The sequence below is a fragment of the Dendrobates tinctorius genome, unplaced genomic scaffold, assembly GCF_039654945.1.
Source record: "Dendrobates tinctorius isolate UK_male_01 unplaced genomic scaffold, ASM3965494v1 ptg000043l, whole genome shotgun sequence".
Classification (NCBI taxonomy): domain Eukaryota; kingdom Metazoa; phylum Chordata; class Amphibia; order Anura; family Dendrobatidae; genus Dendrobates; species Dendrobates tinctorius.
Window position 1 is genome coordinate 7,079,430 of NW_027361711.1, and position 20,654 is coordinate 7,100,083.

Consider the following 20,654-nt stretch of genomic DNA (forward strand, 5'->3'; position numbering starts at 1 on the left):
GTGGGAAACTCCCCAAATGTATGGAGGAAGTTGCTGTGGTCAGATGAGATGAAAATTGAATTGTTTGGCCTCCAAGTTAAACGCTATGTCAGGCGCCAAACCAACACAGCTCATCACCCCAAGATCACCATCTCCACAGTGAAACATGATGGAGTCAGCTGTCAGCGTCATGCTGTGAGGATGTTTTTTGGCAGTAGGGACAGTGAAAATAGTCCTACTCAAGGGGAAGATGGATGATGCAAAATACAAGGATATTGAGCAAATCCTGTTTGAAAGTTATTTGAGACTGAGATGGAGGTTCACCTTCCAACAAGACAATAACCCAAAGCATACTGCTAAAGTAACACTCAAGTGTTTTAAGGGGAAATGTGTAAATGTTTTTGGAGTGGCCTAGGAAAAGCCCAGACTTGAATTAAGTTGAGAATCTGTGGTCAGACTTGAAGATTGCTGTTCACCAGAGGAAACCATCTATTTTGAAGGAGGTGGAGCAGTTTTGCCTTGAGGAATGAGTGAGACTCCCAGTGCAAGATAAGGAAAACTCATGTAGACTTATTCAGAGCAGCTGTAATTGCTGCAAAAGGATGCTCTACAAAGTACTGAATAGTTATCCCCAAAAAAGTAGAAATCCAGGTTAAGGAATATAAATAGTAAGGTCTTTATTTCAAAATTCAGTAAAACCAATTGTTCAAAAAAGGCTGCTATGTTCATAAGGGTATACCCGCTGGAGGGAATTACCTTGGACTGATCTGCAGAGCACCTGGACGCGTTTCGAACACGAGGTTCTTAAACTCGGGTCTCAATTTAAGAAAGGAATTCATATTACATTATTGATCTTTTTGTTCTTGTATATTTATATAGTAAATTACTTTTTATTTGTATTTATATATATGTATTGTTTTTTTTTTTCTATCTCTTGTAGCTAATTTTGGTAATTATTGTCATCACCTGTCCATTTTCTTTATATAATGCAATGTTCCTCTCAGAGCTCAGCCTGTTTTCCAAACCATTTTATTAACATTTTATAACAGAGCATACATAAATGCAATATCGTGAGGCACTCATGACACATGAAAGAAAAAAAATAAAAAACAACCAGACTATAAATAATAAGAACTCATGGAAACATTTCCAGCCAGCGAGAACATTTCTTTATAAAGGAAGGAAGACAGCCATTCAGCAACGCTAATTTTTGCTAATATGACTTGTGTAAAGTCAGCTTTGCAATAATATCGAGTGAAGAGGGCACTCGAGTGGATTTCCAATAAAACGCAATTTCATTTTTAGGAACCAAAAGTGAATGAATAACCAATTTCCTAACAGAAGGGTTCAAACGACTTGCATCCAACGAGAGCAGGGCGAACTGAGGAGTCAGTGAAAAATCTGATTGATATAAAATATGAGAAATAAGAGAGGAGATGTCGTCCCAAAAATGCCGAAGATGTGGACAAAACCAAAATAAATGGGAAAGGCTACCATGTTGCCCGCAATCCCTCCAACAGACAAGGGGAGGTGGAAGGGTTGATAAAAGCTAGACGAGATGGCTCAGAGCTCAGCCTGAGTTTAAGAACCTCGTGTTCGAAACGCGTCCGGGTGCTCTGCAGATCAGTCCAAGGTAATTCCCTCCAGCGGGTATACCCTTATGAACATAGCAGCCTTTTTGGAACAATTGGTTTTACTGAATTTTGAAATAAAGACCTTACTATTTTTATTCCTTGTGCTGGATTTCTACTTTTTTGCGATACTTTTGACGTTTACAGAGACGGATCCGTGCTCAGATTGAATATTGTTTTAGAAGAAACAGTTGGGGTGAGCTGAAATAATTTTCCTTGTATCCACTGAATAGTTATGCACACTGAAGTTTTCAGTTATTTGTTTTTTGCTTCCCAATAAAAAGAAAATCAGATGTTCAGTTGTCGTCACGCTCTTTACATGAACAGATGCAAACCCTCCAAAAAAAAAAAAAAGTGAAATTCTAGGATGCGAGTTAGCAAAAAATGAAAAAGACTAAGGGAGGTGAATAATAGTGTATGTCATACAAGAATAGTTCATCCCATTTTACATCTACCCTAACCTTTGTCTTGTCTACACCTAAGATATGGCCTTATTATATCTCCTTGAGGTTAAATTCTTTTGAAAAACCATATGAATTTGAGATAGAGATAGAGAGAGAGAGATATATATATATATATATATATATATATATATATATATATATATATATATATATATATTATTTTATTTATTATTTTTTTTTTTTTTTCTAACAATTTAGATGTAGAATGCTGTCTGCTTTGACCACTTATAGAAAATGTATCTGCCCTCCGCTCAGCTTTTTTTTTTCTTTCAGGCACTAAGCTGTACCTTTGCTGGTTGGTGCCATATCTCATTATTGAAACCCCCCCCCCCACTAGTGATGAGCGATCGTGCTAGGATAAGGTGTTATCCGAGCATGTTCGTGTGCTAGCCAAGCATCTTTGGCGTGGTTGAAAAATATGTCCCAGTCCTTTCACCGGCATGTCTCTCAGCTGTTTGAGAACCGCAACACATTCGTTCAATCCCTACATGTGTGGCGGCTGTCGAACATCCGCGAGACATGCAGGCACGAAGACTCTGACATATTTTTCAAGCACGCCAAAGACGTTCGGTTAGCACGTAAACCTGCTCGGATAACACCTTATCCAAGCACGTTCGTTCATCACTACTCTCCATGTTAAAGGTAAACCTGTTAAATAATGCTAGTTGCCTCCTGAATGTAATGTGCAGATGTAATAATTAGGAACATAAGCATGGACCTACATATAGTTAGTAATGCATCCTTTCCCAGTTACTGACGAGCTCTGGCTTCTGTTTTAAAAAGTAACCTTTTTTTTTCTCCACCTAGCAACACGATGTCGTGTTTTGAAGCACTTAAAGGTAGAAAATGCCCCAATAGTCAATCGCTTTGATTATGCTCAATGTAAGAAGCTTCATATGGAGCAAGTACTTGACCAGATACTTAGGATGCCCCCTGAAAGAAATCGTATTATCTACCTGCGTCCCATGCAACAAGTAAGTTTATCTGTGAAAGAAAGAGGGAAGCAAAATGCAGATGGTAAAAATAAATGTCTTATTAAAAAACTTTTTTATATTACTCTTTGAGTTTTGGTAACAGGATGTTTGTAGAACTTTCGCTTTTGGCTCCAGTCCGGAAATAGTTTAATCTGACAAGTATGTGCCAGGCATTGTGATGTGGTCAGTAGTTAAGCCCTATTAAGGCATTCTTCATGGGACTGATTATTGCATTTTGTGCACAGACTAGATATCATTAAAGCTTTGCCAGATTGTACGATCTCACATACTAAGGTCTTACAATCTCGAGACTTTGTAGGTTTTGCTGTTCAAAGTGGAAATCTTCATCACTAACACAGAGGTTGGTGGTAACTTTGATGTTAGGTCACCTTTTTGGTAAAAGATTTGCTGTTAGTTTTTTTGGGTGACAATACATGACCTAAAATGCTGTTGTGATAATAAAGCTATCATTATTACATACATTATATAGATTGATGGGCTAATATGAGGCTACAGTTGTAGTGATGAGTGTGGGTGCTCAAGTGACATGTTTGAGTTTCCACGGCCGCATGTTTCTTGGGCAATCACGCACAATCGCCACGTTTTGTAGCTGTCTAGCAACCGCGAAACATGCGGCTGCGGGGACTCGAATATTTCACTCAAGCACCCGCGATACTCTGTTCATACCTGACCACCCTAGGCAAACTTGAGTAACGAGCACATGCGTTCATCACCATTCAGCTGTTGTGAAACTGCTATTTTCATCATGTCCTGACAACCTGTTGAAGTCTGACAACAGCTAGAGCCGCAGCTTGGAGACTGCTTCCATGGCATATACTTGATTTAGCTTTAACCTTCTTTCTGAATTTTTACAATTGGACAAGTAGTGTTACAGGTTACTACTTGTCTGAAAGTCATCATTAATGAAAATAATTGATTGGATTACTTTATTTTAATTTTCTTTTACAGGTAGATACATTGACCTTAGAAAGAAAAATATTCAGTGGCCCATACCCTTATCACATCTGTATCATACATGAATTTAGCAATCCCCCTAATGTTAGAAATAAAGTTCGTGTCCGAAGCTGGATGGACACTATAGCAAACGTCAATCAGTGAGTATACCTACCATTTTTGTGTGTTATTGTTTCAGAATATAATTTTACTTTTGATTTTTAAAATCGATATATGTCCCCAAAATTAGTTAAGCCAGCACACTGTTGGAAATGCTGATTAGATGAAAGCTACTTATAGACTAAGCTCTCTCTCCAGTTTGGAATAATAGAAGCAAACCCCTAAGTCTATGGTTCACCATTAAACCCTTCAACCCCTGGCCGGTTTCGTTTTCTTCCTCTCCTCCTTCCCCGATCAATAACTTTAATTTTTCCGTAAATATAGCTCTATGTCAGGGTTTGTGTTATGCGGGATGATTTGTACTTTTGAATTACACCATTGATTTTACCATATAGTGTACTGAAAAATGGGGGGAAAAAACGTGCCATTCCACAATTGTTCTTTATTTACCATGTCTATTAGATGGTAATCCGTAATGTCCAACCTGCAGTATCCAGCTGTTAGAGCATAGTGGATGGGATTTCAAGAAATCCCATGTCCACTATGAGGTAATATGCGTATTAATTGCGGGAAGGCAGCTTACTATGCATGTGTACTAATTTACATAATGGTGAATCTTGTGACACCGCTGGAAGTGCATGACACAGAAAATGGAGGAAAGCACAGAGAGAGGTCCCCTCCTTTTTTAATAAATGAATAATAATTAAAAAAAAAAAAAAAAAACCAGCATGGGGTACCCCAATTTTTGTTAGCCAACTAAGGAAAAAGCATACCACCGCAGCCCATTATTCTCAGGTTGACGAGGCTCATGGATTTTGGCCCTCACCAGCCTAAAAATAGCAACCCACAGCCGCCCCACAATTGGCGCATCCAAAGATGCGCCAATCGTGGCACTTTTACCAGGCTCTTCCCACTTGCCCTCTAGCGGTGACCAGTGGGGTAATATTTGTGGGGTTAATGTCACCTTTGTATTGACTGGTGACATCAAGCCCACTGCTTAATAATGGAAAATTTTCTTTAAGACACCTATCCATTACTAATCCTGTAGTTGTATGGTAAATAAAGACACAGAGTAAAGTCTTTTAATTGAAATAATGACACAGACTCCTTTTAGTAATCTTAGTTAAACCATACTTACTGCATCGCCTAATTCCCCTGAAGCCCTAGAAAAAATAAAAAAGCAACAGTATACCATACCTGTCCACAGACAAGATGTAGAAACTGTCCCACGATGAGTCCAGGTCTGCTACATCTGGATGCCTTGGCTGAATGATGGCATTATGCCACGACTCAGCCTGTCATCCAGACACAGAGGAGTTTGTAGATAACGACCGGCGATAACTCTGTCTTTGGCGGTCACCTGCACTGCAGTTCTCACAGTCAGCTGATCGTGAGAACTTGCCTAGTGAGAAAACGCCGGCGGTCGGATGCATGGCTCATCGCGAGAACTGCAGTGGATGCAAACTTCCGGCTGTGTCACAAGGTTCACGCACTTAATACGCATGTGACTGTAAAGATAATGCGGTTTTACCACATCTAATGATAGTCTATGGGAAACTTACGCTGCGGAGACTGAGCATCTCTGCAACATAAATGGACATGCTGCGGTCTGGAAAGACATGCCGCATGTCTCAGGACGCATAGTGGAGATGGGGTTTCTTGAAATCCCATCCACTATGCTGTAACATCTGGCCGCTACAGGTTTGACGCTGTGGATGTATGCAGCGTCCAACCCACAGCGTTTACTGACCGTGGGAACATAGCTTATCATAGGAAAAATTAAAAAAACTCATACCACAAGATATGGCCTTCCCAAACCCTGTCTGATGAACAAATGCACATGTAGCAGGATGCAGCAGGCCTCCACTAATAAAGGCAAGGACCAGCACAGGTGCAATCCACTGATAAAACAACCACCCCACACCTACCAGACCATGGAGGGGTTAGCTGCCTAGTGGAAAAAAGGCACATAGATATAGGCTTACTTTGGACGCCAGTGTCTGGCTTGCAACCTATTAATCACGCCCATAGTATTATCAGGCGGGCTGCTCCAGCACTATAGTATGTAAAACACAGTGACAGACGTCCCAGACCAAGCCAACAGAAAGAGGCCCGGCTGCATCCTGCAAAAACTGATAAGTGCAAAAAATTAATGCATACAATGAATACATTAAATGAGGTATCCCATCCACTATGCTGTAACATCTGGCCGCTACAGGTTTGACGCTGCGGATGTATGCAGCGTCCAACCCACAGCGTTTACTGACCGTGGGAATATACCCTTACAAATACTTGTCAGAGCTAGCATTTGCTGCATGGCTATTGGAGGGAGAGGAGTTCATATGAGAAGGAGAGTTGGAGGAGTTCTAAGTGACTGTTGCTTGATTTATATATGTGGTAATTCCCTATCCTTCTCTATTTTGGTTTATTCCCCTACTCCCATGCCCTCTGTGAGTGAATAATAATAATAAATTTTATTTTTATAGCGCCGACACATTCCGCAGCACTTTACATTTCAGAGGGGATTTGTACAGACAATAGACATTACAGCATAACAATAATCACATACAGTAGATTATAACAAATACCAAGAGGAAAGAGGGCCCTGCTCGCAAGCTTACAGTCTATGAGGAAAGAGGTAGACACGAAAGGTGGGTGGTAACAGTTGCCCTGATTGTATGGACCAGCCATAATGTTAGGTGTGTGACAGTACGGACACAGAGGGCTAATGGATGCATAAAGCATGTGGGAGAATGATGCGGGGAACCTGGTTATGGTAAAACTTTTGGCTCTGCCACACAGGGATAGATTAGGTTAATGTGTTGATGCGGTAGGCCAGTCTGAATAAATGCGTTTTCAGGACACGCTTAAAATTGTGGGGATTGGGGACTAATCGTATTGACCTGGGAAGTGCATTCCAAAGAATTGGCGCGGCACGTGTAAAGTCTTGGAGACGGGAGTGGGAGGTTCTGACTATTGAGGATGCTAACCTCAGGTCATCAGCAGAACGGAGGGCGCGGGTAGGGTGGTATACTGAAACAAGGGAGGAGATGTAGGGTGGTGCTGAGCCATGGAGGGCTTTGTGAGTGAGGGTAATAAGTTTATACTGAATTCTGGAGTGGATGGGTAGCCAGTGTAATGACTGGCACAAGGTAGAGGCATCGGTGTAACGATTGGTGAGGAATATGATCCTGGCTGCAGCATTCAAGACAGATTGGAGAGGGGAGAGTTTGGTAAGAGGGAGACCGATTAGAAGAGAGTTACAATAGTCGAGACGAGAATGAATAAGAGAAACAGTAAGAGTTTTTGCAGAGTCAAAGGTAAGAAAATGTCGAATTCTAGAAATGTTTTTGAGGTGCAGATGACAAGAGCGAGCCAGTGATCGAATGTGGGGGGCAAAGGAAAGCTTGGAATCAAGTATGACCCCAAGACAGCGGGCCTGTTGCTGGGGAGTAATAGTGGAACCACACACAGAAATGGCAGTGTCGGGTATAGGTACATTAGTAGAGGGAGGAAACACCAGGAGTTCTGTCTTTGACAGGTTCAGTTTCAGATATAGTGAGGACATGATGTTAGACACAGCGTTTAGACAATTGCCGGTGTTTTCTAGAAAGGCTGGCGTGATGTCAGGAGAAGAAGCGTATAATTGGGTGTCATCAGCATAGAGATGGTACTGGAAACCAAATCTACTGATTGTTTGACCAATAGGGGCAGTGTACAAGGAGAAGAGGAGGGGGCCTAGAACCGATCCTTGGGGGACCCCAACAGTAAGGGGAAGATGAGAGGAGGAGGAACTGGCAAAAGATACAGTAAAGGAGCGGTCGGAGAGATAGGAGGAGAACCAGGAGAGAACGGTATCCTTGAGGCCAATGGAACGGAGCATAGTGAGGAGGAGCTGATGATCCACAGTGTCGAATGCTGCAGAGAGATCCAAGAGAATTAGCATGGAGTAGTGACCATTTGATTTAGCTGTTAGCAGATCATTAGAGACTTTAGTGAGGGCAGTTTCAGTGGAGTGTAAAGAGCGGAAACCGGATTGGAGAGGGTCGAGAAGAGAGTTTTCTGAGAGATAGCAGATAAGACGGGAGTGGACCAGGCGTTCCAGGAGTTTAGAGATGAAGGGAAGATTAGAGACAGGTCTATAGTTAGCGGCACAGTTTTGGTCGAGGGATGGTTTTTTAAGTAGTGGATGTATGATGGCATGCTTAAATGAGGAGGTAAAAATACCAGAAGAGAGAGAGAGGTTAAATATTTTAGTTAGGTGAGGGGTGACAGCAGGGGAAAGGGACTGGAGGAGCTGTGACGGAAATGGGTCACTGGTGCAAGTAGTTGGGCGAGAAGATGCAAGGAGCCTGCTTACTTCTTCTTCTGTGACTGGTTCAAAATCAGAGAGTGAGTTAGATGCAGTGGGGGAGGGAGGACAGTGCATGGTATGAGGTGATTGGGAGATAATTTCCTGTCGCATCTGGTCAATTTTTTCTTTGAAGTAATTGGCCAGATCGTCAGCTCGGAGCTGCGTGGTTGGGGCCTGTACTCTTGGATTGAGTAGAGAATGAAAAGTGTCAAAGAGATGTTTCGGGTTATTGGACAGTGAGGTGATGAGGGTGTTGAGATAGATTTGTTTGGAGAGGTGAAGGGCAGTGTTGTATGTTCTAAGCATAAACTTAAAATGGATGAAATCTTCGGGTAGATTGGATTTTCTCAACAGACGTTCGGCGCACCTGGAGCACCGCTGCAGGAAACGTGTTTGCACCGTGTGCCAGGGTTGTCGCCGTCTGTGTTGTGGTGTTCTATTTATAGGGGGTGCAAATTCATCCAGGGCAGTTTGAAGTGTTTCATTGTAATGCTTCAATGCAGAATCAGGACATGAGAGGGAGGAGATAGGGGCCAATGAAGACTGCAAGTTCTTCATAAGTTTCTGGGTGTTAATGGCCTGTATGTTTCTATAAGTCTGGACAGTGGGGGTGACCTGAGCAGCCTGGCAGTTCTTGATAGAGAATGAAAGAAGATTGTGGTCAGAGAGCGGGAGAGGGGAGTTTACAAAATCATCCACTGCACAAAGCCGAGAGAAGACCAAGTCGAGGGAGTTTCCGTCTTCATGCGTTGGAGAATTAGTAAGCTGCGAAAGGCCAAATGAGGAGGTTAGAGATAAAAGGTGAGTAGCAGATGGGGAGAGGGGAAGAGCAATGGGGATGTTGAAATCTCCCATGATGAGGGTAGGGATGTCACAGGAGAGAAAATGTGGAAGCCAAGTGGCAAAATGATCCAGGAACTGATGGGAGGGGCCGGGAGGACGATACACCACCGCCACTCGCATGGAGAAGGGGGTGTAGAGTCTGACGGCATGGACCTCAAAAGAAGGGAAGACAAGTGAGGGTACTTGAGGGATAACCTGAAAGGTACATTTTGGTGATAGGAGCAGACCAACGCCTCCACCAGCTCTATTGTCTGATCTTGGGGTATGAGAGAAGTGAAGCCCCCCGTATGAAAGAGCAGCAGCAGCGGTAGTGTCTGACTGCTGGATCCAGGTTTCAGTAAGAGCCAGGAGGTTAAGAGAATTAGAAAGGAAAAAGTCATGAATGAAGGAGAGTTTGTTACACACTGAGCGAGAATTCCAAAGTGCACAATTAAGAGAGACAGATGGCATGCAGGGAATATTAATAAGATTAGAGGGGTTTCTGAGTGTAGCAGTCGGGAGGTTTGACTTTCTATAAAATGGGGGACCAGGGTTGGGAGCAATGTCTCCTGCGACTAGGAGAAGGAGGATAGAAAGAGTGAGCAGATGGTTAAGTGATTTGTGAGAGCGTCTCTGATGTTGAATGGTGGGACTGACTGGATCTGTGCAGTTTAACAACGTGAAAAGAGCATGAGTGCTATACATAGGAGAGGAAAGAAGCGAGGGGACAATGTGGATGGAGTGTAGAGAGTTAATGCCAGGGCGGTGGATGTGTGTGAATGCAGCGGCCAGGATAAAAATTACACAAATGCATATGGTATATATTTGTTGTACTCCAAATGTACAGGGAGTAGATGTATATAAATGTCTTGGGCTAGTTTCACATTAGCGTTTTTTTGCGCAGCGCATCGGGCGCATAAAAAACGCAAAGAAAAACGCAAAACAAACGCGCGTTTTTTTAACGTCATGCGCACGCTGATGTGTAAAAAAAACGCAGCGTTGTTTGCGTTTTACATGCGTTTTTTGCATGCGTTGGCGTTTTTTATGCGCATGCGTTTTTAAGTGTGACGTTTTTTCCATTGTCTAGAGAACATTCTAGACTTGTTTAACTCAAAAACGCATGCGCAAAAAAACGCAAGCGTGCGCAAGACCATGCGCACGCATGCATTCCCATAGGCTCCAATGTGGTGTTTTTGCGCATTCCGTGCGCAAGCGTGCGCATGCGTTTTTTTGACGAGACAGGGCGGAACCAAAAATGCAACATGTTGCGTCTGGCGCGCCTGGCGCAAAAGACAAAAAAACGCATGCGCACGAAAACGCAAGTATGCGCAAGACCATGCGCACGTCATGTTAAGTATAGGTGCGCAGTGCGCATGCGCACGGGTGCGCACGATGCGCTGCGCACAAAAGCGCTAATGTGAAACCAGCCTTACCTGTCTCCTGCCCTGTCTAACTGCCATGTTATAACTGCCAGTACTTTGATAAACTGTACTTGGATAAAGTGTGCATAAATGCCCCCTGCATAAATGCTATCCCCAAGCTATGTCTGAATATATAGGAGAATAAGACTTAGAACTTTTTTTATTTTTTTGTTGCCTCTCTCTCTTCTCGTTAATCAATCACACTAAATTGAGACACCAGGACCCAATAAAATGTTGTGGTCAAATAAACACATGTCCAGCACTACATGGATCATAAAGCACTTTGAAAAGTTTCTTGACCTCACAACATAAGGGGACAAGCAGAGTAAGTTGAAAAAAACTATATACCATATATAAGCTTGCAGAGTTGAAAACACAGAGATAGCATTCAGGATTAACTGCTTGCTGACATTGAATGGAGACACAGGAGTGGATTCAGAGCAGAGATTGGAAAAGCTGGTTACCATATATAAGCTTGCAGAGTTGAAAACACAGATAGCATTCAGGATTAACTGCTTGCTGACATTGAATGGAGACACAGGAGTGGATTCAGAGCAGAGATTGGAAAAGCTGGTTACCATATATAAGCTTGCAGAGTTGAAAACACAGAGATGGCATTCAGGATTAACTGCTTGCTGACATTGAATGGAGACACAGGAGTGGATTCAGAGCAGAGAATATTTTGTATGCCTGGAGTTTTCTGTTAACCTTTGTGTTAGATCTACAGCGGTTATCTGAGAAGGCTTTTTATGAATATGCAGCTGCGGGCCGACAACTGCAGTCAGAGGGTTATTGCATCCTTTGATGCTCATAAGGCTTTTGATAGCGTAGAGTGGGGATATTTGTGGCAGGTTCTGCGCTGTTTGGGCTTTGGTCCGCAATTTCTGTCATGAGTTCACCTGCTGTATGCGCAACCGTTAGCAAAAATCAGGGTGAATGAGGAGCTATCCCAAACTATAAAGTTGCACAGAGGGACGAGAAAGGGGTGTCCACTCTCCCCTCTTTTGTTTGCTTTGGCGGTGGAACCGCTGGCTGCAAAGATTCAACAGTGTACCCGGGTGTCTGGTTCAGGTATGGGTCAATAGAGGAAAAGATAGCACTCTATGTGGACGATATACTATTGTTCTTGGGTGATCCACACTCTTCTCTGGGGAATGCCATGCGGCTTGAGTAAATTGAATCCTTGTCGGGGCTGGTGATAAATTGGAATAAATCAATTCTGTTTAAGGTCGATGATGTAGTGGATGAGGTGAGGGACGCCGTAGGCTGGGGCAGACTTAAAGTGGCAGATCAACAGACTATCTGCATAAGAATCTGGCTCCTGTACTGGGGGTTCTTAAGGCGAAGGTGGGGGCCTGGACTAAGCTACTCTTGTCGGTGGTTGGATGGGTCAGTCTCATCAAAATGATTCTGATGCCTAAGATACTATATGTACTTCACAATGCACCTATTTGAATACCCCGTGGGAAATTTAAACAGATCAACTCTCTTTATTTAGGAGTTTGGCATAGGGGAAGCGGCATCCCCGTATTAGGTTGGAGACGCTTCAGCGACCTAAGGAAGAGGGGGGATTGGATTTGCCTAACGGCACAGTGCCAGCATCTCAGGGGTTGGGCGGATGAGGAGACTTTCAGCGTGGTACAGCATTTGATGGAGGGGCTGACTAAGAGAAGACCGGCGGTTCAGTGCTTGGAGGATGGGTCCCTGGGGGCACTTGGGAAAATCTATCCAACACTATTTCTGATACGTAAAATATGGGGGAGGATCAAACAAATTCGCGGGGTCACCTGTCTTTTCCGTTATGGCATATTAACAATCTTCCAGAGTTTATGACGTTGGGATGTTTGTCGGAATGGCTGGCCAGGGGGATACGGTATGTCTTTCAGATATTAGAGCAGCGGGAGTTGAAATCTTTTTCCATGCTGCAGTCGGAATATGGTCTTAAGGCCTCCGGGGAATATCAATGTGCTCAGATAAGGCATGCGTACAGAGCTCAAAACAGAGATGATTGCCTTAAAATTCAGGGCGACCTAGTGCTGGAGTGTGTGTGTGTGGGGGGGGGGGGGTACTACGAGGCGGGGGTCATCTCTATATATAGAGACCTAATACATACTCATTTACTTGGATATCCAATCAATGCGAGGGCTAAGTGGGAAAGAGACCTGGTCACTTGAAAAATGAAACGTGGGAGTCGATTCTGGAGTGGATACCAAAACTGTAACTCTCAGCTTTATATTTTACATAGAGTATATAGGTCTCTGGAAGTTATGTATAGGGCTGGATTACGTTCTAACTGAGTGTCCTCCGGTGTAAGAACGAAAATGCTGGATTATTTCATATGCTGTGGACGTGTCCAAGATTGGCTGCTTTTTGGTTAGTGATTGAGTCGTGTGGAAGTGGCTTATAGGTGTGTGGTCCTAAAAGAGCCAGTGGTTTGCTTGCTGGGATATGTGGAGGAGATAAAAGTTTAAAACAATCTGAAGGTGGCAATTGCAAAATTACTATATATGGCTCGAAAGGTAATAGTGAGGAATTGGATAAAGGAGGATCCACATTCAAGGGGACAATATCTTGCCTGTGTGAAGCATGTCCTTAAGCTAGAGAAGGGGGTCTACAAGAAAAGGTGAAAACTGGTGATGTATGACAAACTGTGGATGCCTTGGATGGAATTGGAATGAGTGAATAGGTGAATGAATGGTCTCGGGTGTATGTATATGCGGGTTGTTTGTCTCCACTGCTATAACAGATGATGTTGCATAATGCAATTCTATATACGTGTACAGGTGGTGTTAAAGGGATAATACGATCTGTCTAAAGGGGGAAGGGGTGGGGTGAGTTTGCATTGTTGAGGGGGGTTGGTTTATGGGAAAATCAAAAATGCTTTTACCACTGTTGTATGAATACTGTGATGTTCTTCTTAATAAAAATCTATTTGAGTTATAAAAAAAAACCAAAAAAACCTTTGTGTTGCCTTGTTTGTCGGATTGGTGTATTACGGTGCACAGTAGCACCCCTCTTCCCTGGGTGGGGGAAGAGAACAGATGGAGGGCTAACTCAGGAGGTAAGGCAAGGGTGGAGGCCCCGGCATCTTCACCTTCAGAAGTAGGGCGAGCTAGGGCATCACCGGGTCACCTGACAGATGTGTAGCGACAATGTGAAGATGGGGATAACTGCTTTTAAGCTTTTATTGTATAAAAAATAAAGGTGCATTAAAATGTTAACTATAGCTTACATAAAGAGCTGTTACACCATTTTAACGTGTATAATAAATTTTGGAGATTATCAGAACTATAAAGGCAGAGGATAAAGAATCGTTAAGTCAGATATATTTTATCTAATTGTTCTCAGGCCTAAAAAGTATTCAAGCAACCCTTCTGATTATCTATCACAATCTTCATTTCTTCTATAAGGCTGTGTGCACACATTGCGTTTTTTTTAGCGTTTTCGCGGTGTTTTTTCCGCTGCGAAAATGCATCCCATGCAGTCCTATGGGATTCCGCATTGCTATGCTAATGCTGCGGATTTTACTGCTGCGTAATCGCATAGCGGAAAAATACGCAGCATGTTCATTCTTTGTGTGGAATCGCGGCGATAGGATTGCATTGAAATGCTCACTTTAAACATGTGGCTATGCCCGCCATGCGTAAAGTGAGGGCTTTATGTGTGGATGGTACCCAGGGTCTGGAGGAGAAGACCATAATCCTGTAAAAAATAGAATTAAAATAAAAAATAGGAATATAATTACCCTCTGTCGGCCCCCCGGGGTCCTTCCCGCCTCTTTACGCAAAGCGTCACTGGGACCAGAAGATGCCGGGAGCGCCGCTGAGGAGATGGGGCCCGTCGGAAGGTGAGAATAACCATATTTGTTTTTTGTTTTTTTATTTTTAACATCCTATCTTTTACTATTGATGCTGCATAGGCACTATCAATAGTAAAAAGTTGGTCACACTTGTCAAGCACTATGCTTGACAAGTGTGACCAACCTGTCAATCACATTTCTAAGCGATGCTTGAAATCGCTTGGAACTTGCAAGCATTCCGCAAGCGAAAACCGCTTGCAAAATGCTTGTTTTCCCTTCACCCATGACAGCACACCTGAGAGAGAGGGATCCGCCCTGCCAGGACAGGAACCTACTGAGACATAAGGGGCGGCACCTCTCCCCCGCTTCAGTTGGGTTCCTGTCCTGGAAGGAATCCCACTGTTGGCGGTGCCTGTCATGGGCGAAGAGAAAAAGGAAAGGGGGAAAAAAAAAAAAAAAAAGGACCCAGGCCCGTCCCGGCGCGGGAAGAACAGGTATCTTACCTGTAGCGCCGGCCGTCGGGTGCTGGAGGCACAGTCCCCGATGGTCCCCTGGGCTCCGGGTTCGTGTGGGCGCAGGTGGGATCCCGGTGGCTCCGGGGAGCCCCCACCGCGTCGCGCTCGCCGCATCTCGATCCCCGAAGCAGGGGAGAGACGCAGGCTTCTTACGGCCGCTGACGGCGGCCCAGTGGATTATGGGTGCGCCGGCTGACGTCAGCAGAAGGCGACGGTGTCATGGTGCCGGGTGCGACGCCGGCTTTTCTGAAGCAGTCGGCTGGTGGGCGTAGGGGGGAGGCGAGGAGACACCACTAGGACAGAGGCTGCATATAAACAAAGACCAGCGGCAGGGGAGACGGTGGAAAATGGAGTCAGAGCAGGAGAGGTCCTTGTCTCTGCCTCCCTCACAACCCTCGGGCCGCAAACATGGAAGCCGCTCAAGCAGCAGCCACCCCAGCCGCAGGTCGGGAGAACCCTCAAGGTCCAGAGAGCACAGATCACCTGCTCCAACGCAGCCTCCGAGTCCGGTACCCTTGATTACGGGTGGTGAGTGATCTTCGTGAATGCTAGCATTTATGTTAATAGGGATTCTCTGTTGTATGTTTTACCCCGTAGGAAAGGCCCAAAAAAGCGGGAAGCAAGAAGAATAATAGGGACTGTGCTATATGTAAAACTCCCCTAGCAAGAGACTGGCAGAAAGATCTCTGCGCCACTTGCATTCAGCGGACCATGGCGGAGGAAGCGCCTAGTTTCGCAGCAAATTTGATATCTGCCCTTAGGTCAGAAATGGACGGTTCAATTAAGACCCTATTGAAAAAAGGGAGGAAAAGTAGGAAACTTCCCCCTAGTTCTCCCCCAGATTCCTTATCAGCCTTGTCTCAAGCGGAACAGGCATCCTCCTCAGACTCCTCAGACAGTGACACAGGGGGTAAGCCATGTTTCCCTGTTTAAGACACGGATGCTCTCCTAAAGGCCATTAGAACCACAATGGGCCTACAGGAAGAGAAGGCGGCTAAAATCCTCGAGGATGTTATATTTGAGGGGCTGCAAGAAAGGAAAAAACGGACCTTTCCAGTAAACGAAAAGGTCCAGGCGCTTATTGAGAGAGAGTGGAGGAAACCGGAAAGATCAGGGGCCCTTCCCTCCACCTCTAAGAGACGATACCCCTTTGAGCACAAGGATGCAGAGATATGGGACAAAGTCCCAAAAATAGACGCAGCAGTATCCAGGTCTTCAAAAAAAATCGGCCCTGCCCCTGGAAGACTCAGGGGTTCTTAGAGACCCGCTGGACAAAAAGGCGAACTCATGTTTGAGGCACGCGTGGGAAGCGACAGCAGGAGGATTAAAGCTGGCGATAGCGGGCACCTGCACGGCACGCTCCCTTATGATCTGACTGCAGCAGTTAGAAGAAAAGCTAGCATCAAAGGTCCCAAAAGAGAAGATATTAGCAGATATGTATCTCTTGCATGGGGCAGCAGCTTTTTTGGCTGGTTCCTCGGCGGATTCTATGAGGTTGACAGCTAGGGCAGCAGGATTATCAAATGCTGCCAGACGCGCGTTGTGGCTTAAAGGCTGTCCGGGTGACCTGCAGTCTAAAGCTAAACTGTGCTCTCTCCCCTGCTATGGTCGGTTCTTATTCGGCAACATATCCTGGAGAAGGCAAGGGATAGGAAAAAAGGCTTCCCCAGGTTCCCGAAGGAACAAATAAGACAGCCCTTTCGGAGGGGAAGATTCAATAGAGGGCGTCCTCCGGCCGACAGGAGAAGATGGGAGGATAAAAGGAAAAAAGAGTCGGCATTTGTTTGGTGGGGGCACCTCCACCTCAAAGAAATCGCCACAATGACACCAGTATTCCAGTGGGGGGGAGATTGGCACTCTTTTTCCAGGCCTGGGAAAAGATCTCCAATACCTGGATCCTGGGCATCTTAAGAGAAGGCCTGAGAATCCCCTTTGTTTGCCGGCCACAAGCAGTGTTAGGTGTAATGACAATCAGGAAGGTACAGTCATATGTTAAAGTTTGGGCACCCCTATTAATGTTAACCTTTTTTCTTTATAACAATTTTGGCTTTTGCAACAGCTATTTCAGTTTCATATATCTAATAACTGATGGACTCAGTTATATTTCTGGATTCAAATGAGGTTTATTGTACTAACAGAAAATGTGCAATCTGCATTTAAACAAAATTTGACCGGTGCAAAAGTATGGGCACCCTTATCATTTTCTTGATTTGAACACTCCTAACTACTTTTTACTGACTTCCTGAAGCACTAAATTGGTTTTGTAACCTCATTAAGCTTTGAACTTCATAGCCAGGTGTATCAAATCCTGAGAAAAGGTATTTAAGGTGGCCACTTGCAAGTAGTTCCCCTATTTGATTCTCCTAAGAAGAGTGGCATCATGGACTCCTCAAAACAGCTCTCAAATGATCTGAAAACAAAGATTAATCAACATAGCTTTTCAGGGGAAGGATACAAAAAGTTGTCTCAGAGATTTAACCTGTCAGTTTCCACTGTGAGGAACATAGTAAGGAAATGGAAGAACACAGGTACAGTTCATGTTAAGCCCAGAAATGGCAGGCCAAGAAAAATATCAAAGGCAGAGGAGAAGAAGAATGGTGAGAACAGTCAAGGACAATCCACAGACCACCTCCAAAGACCTGCAGCATCATCTTGCTGCAGATGGTGTCACTGTGCATCGGTCAACAACACAGCGCACTTTGCACAAGGAGAAGCTGTATGGGAGAGTGATGCGAAAAAAGCCGTTTCTGCAAGCACGCCACAGAGTCGCCTGAGGTACGCAAAAGCACATTTGGACAAGCCAGTTCAATTTTGGAAGAAGGTCCTGTGGACTGATGAAACAAAGATTGAGTTGTTTGGTCATACAAAAAGGCATTATGCATGGAGGCTAAAAAACACAGCATTCCAAGAAAAACACTTGCTACCAACCGTAAAATTTGGTGGAGGTTCCATCATGCTTTGGGGCTGTGTGGCCAATGCCGGCACCGGGAATCTTGCTAAAGTTGAGGGTCGCATAGATTCAACTCGGTATCAGCAGATTCTTGACAATAATGTGCAAGAATCAGTGACGAAGTTGAAGTTACGCAGGGGATGGATATTTCAGCAAGACAATGATCCAAAACACCGCTCCAAATCTACTCAGGCATTCATGCAGAGGAACAATTACAATGTTCTGGAATGGACATCCCAGTCCCCAGACCTGAATATCATTGAACATCTGTGGGATGATTTGAAGTGGGCTGTCCATGCTCGGTGACCATCAAACTTAACTGAACTGGAATTGTTTTGTAAACAGGAATGGTCACAAATACCTTCATCCAGGAACTCATTAATAGCTACAGGAAGCGACTAGAGGCTGTTATTTTTGCAAAAGGAGGATCTACAAAATATTAATGTCACTTTTATGTTGAGGAGCCCATACTTTTGCACCGGTCAAATTTTGTTTAAATGCAGATTGCACATTTTCTGTTAGTACAATAAACCTCATTTGAATCCAGAAATATAACTGAGTCCATCAGTTATTAGATATATGAAACTGAAATAGCTGTTGCAAAAACCAAAATTGTTATAAAGAAAAAAGGTTAACATTAATAGGGGTGCCCAAACTTTAACATATGACTGTAACCGAAGAACAGTTGGCCTTTGAAGCAGAGATCCTGAACCTGATAGACAAGTGGGTACTTTACGAAGTCCCAAACACACAGGAAGGAAGGGGGATCTATTCACCCCTTTTTCTGATAAAGAAACCGGATCAATCTTTCAGGACGATTATAAAACTCAGACGGCTCAATCGGTGGCTAAAAAAACAAACCTTCAAGATGGAGTCAGGGGCTACGGCCATAAAGCTACTACATCAAGATTGTTTTATGGCCGTAGTCAATTTAAAGGATGCATATTATCACATCCCTATCCATCCAGATTACCAAAAATACTTGAGGGTAGCTCTTTATATCCAAGGCGTACTGAGGCATTTCCAATTCAGTGCTCTTCCATTTGGCATTTCCATAGCCCCGAGGCTTTTCAGCAAAGCCATAGCGGAGGTGACAGCCTTCCTCTGGATTCACGATATGGTCATAATACCATACTTGGACAATTTCCTTATAGTGGGCAGCTCAGAGGACCACTGCACTGCACAGTTGAGCCGGGTGACCGACACCTTACAAGAATTATGGTGGATAATAAATTTCAAAAAGTCAAAACTACAACTCCTCAAAAAACAGACCTTCCTGGGATTTATCCTGGATTCAGAACGGCAGGTGTGTCTGCTCCCAGATACCAAAATAGAGAAGGTACTGAATATGGCTTTGGCTGCCCGAAATCAACCATATATGACATTGAGAAAGGCGATGTCTCTACTAGGTACCCGGACGTCCTGAATTCCAGTGGTCAGATGGGCTCAATTTCACACCCGACAACTCCAGGGGGAGATACTATCAGCACAAAGATCGCTAAGAGGGCGTTTAGAAGGAAAGCTGGAGCTTTCCTTAAAAACCAGAGACACTCTCAACTGGTGGCTGGACGGTACAAAACTGGCCGCAGGAATACCTTGGGACAGACGACAGATGTGATTCTAACAGACGCAAGCTCCTCGGGGTGGGGGGCACACCTAAGGAGTCACGTAGGCCAGGGCTCCTGGACGCCTCAAGAAATGGGCATCTTCCGACCTGAGAGAACTGTGGGCAGTAAACAAAGCTCTAAGTCACTTCATTCCGCTACTCAAGGGTCACAATGTCCGCATCATGTCGGACAACAAAGTAACAGTGGCGTACATCAACCACCAAGGAGGGGCGAGATCACACTCCCTAATGAAAGCCGCGAGCGACATTCTGAGCAGAGCAGAGCAACACCTACACTCCTTAACAGCCTTGCACATAAAGGGGGCAGAAAACATAGAGGCAGATTTTCTGAGCCGCAATACTCAGAGGCAAGGAGAAAGGGCACTAAATCTGTCCATTTTTCAAAAAATAACGCAGCTTTGGGGGAAACCAGTGATAGACCTCTGCCAACAAGCACAACAGGCAAACAGAAAGGTTTTGCTCTCTAAACCCGAGGGAAAAGCCATGGGCAGTGGACTCATTGCACATTCAGTGGAACTTCAGGCTCGCTTGTGTTTCCCCCCCCCCCCCCAGTGGCTCTGATCCCAACAGTTGTCAAGAAGATCAGAAACGATCAAGCCAGGGTGATTCTAATAGCCCCATTTTGGCTGAAAAGGCCCTGGTTTTCTCTACTACAAAGAATGTCCCTCTCCGATCCATGGGTTCTGCTGGAAATCCCGAACCTACTAGCTCAAGGCCCAATATTCCACGCTCAGGTCAAAGGATTCCATCTGATGGCGTGGAATTTGAAAGGTCGCTTTTAATAGATAGAGGGTTCTCCCCCCGGGTTGGTGGCCACCTTGCTTAAAAGTAGGAAACCGGTGACGACTAACATCTACGGCAGAACATGGAAAAAGTTCCTAGGTAAGCCGTTAGAACAAGAACCCCCCGATTTGTGCCATCTTGGAGTTTTTACAATCAGGGTTGCAGCTGGGGTTAGCGGTAAACACGCTTAAAGTTCAGGTGTCTGCACTAGGGGCGCTCTACAACTGCAGCTTGGCAGCAAATAGATGGGTAGCCAGGTTC

At 44.4% G+C, this 20,654-nt stretch overlaps 1 protein-coding gene across 2 annotated transcripts in view; it reads left to right on the forward strand.

Moving 5' to 3' along the window:
* Positions 1–20,654, forward strand: part of FBXO38 (F-box protein 38) — a 122,962-nt gene that overhangs the window by 95,456 nt on the left and 6,852 nt on the right. For both annotated transcript variants that reach the window (XM_073575178.1, XM_073575179.1), the window contains exons 18-19: positions 2,882–3,048; positions 4,018–4,163. In XM_073575178.1, coding sequence (XP_073431279.1) covers positions 2,882–3,048; positions 4,018–4,163 — 313 coding nt within the window. The remainder of the gene's footprint in view (positions 1–2,881; positions 3,049–4,017; positions 4,164–20,654) is intronic.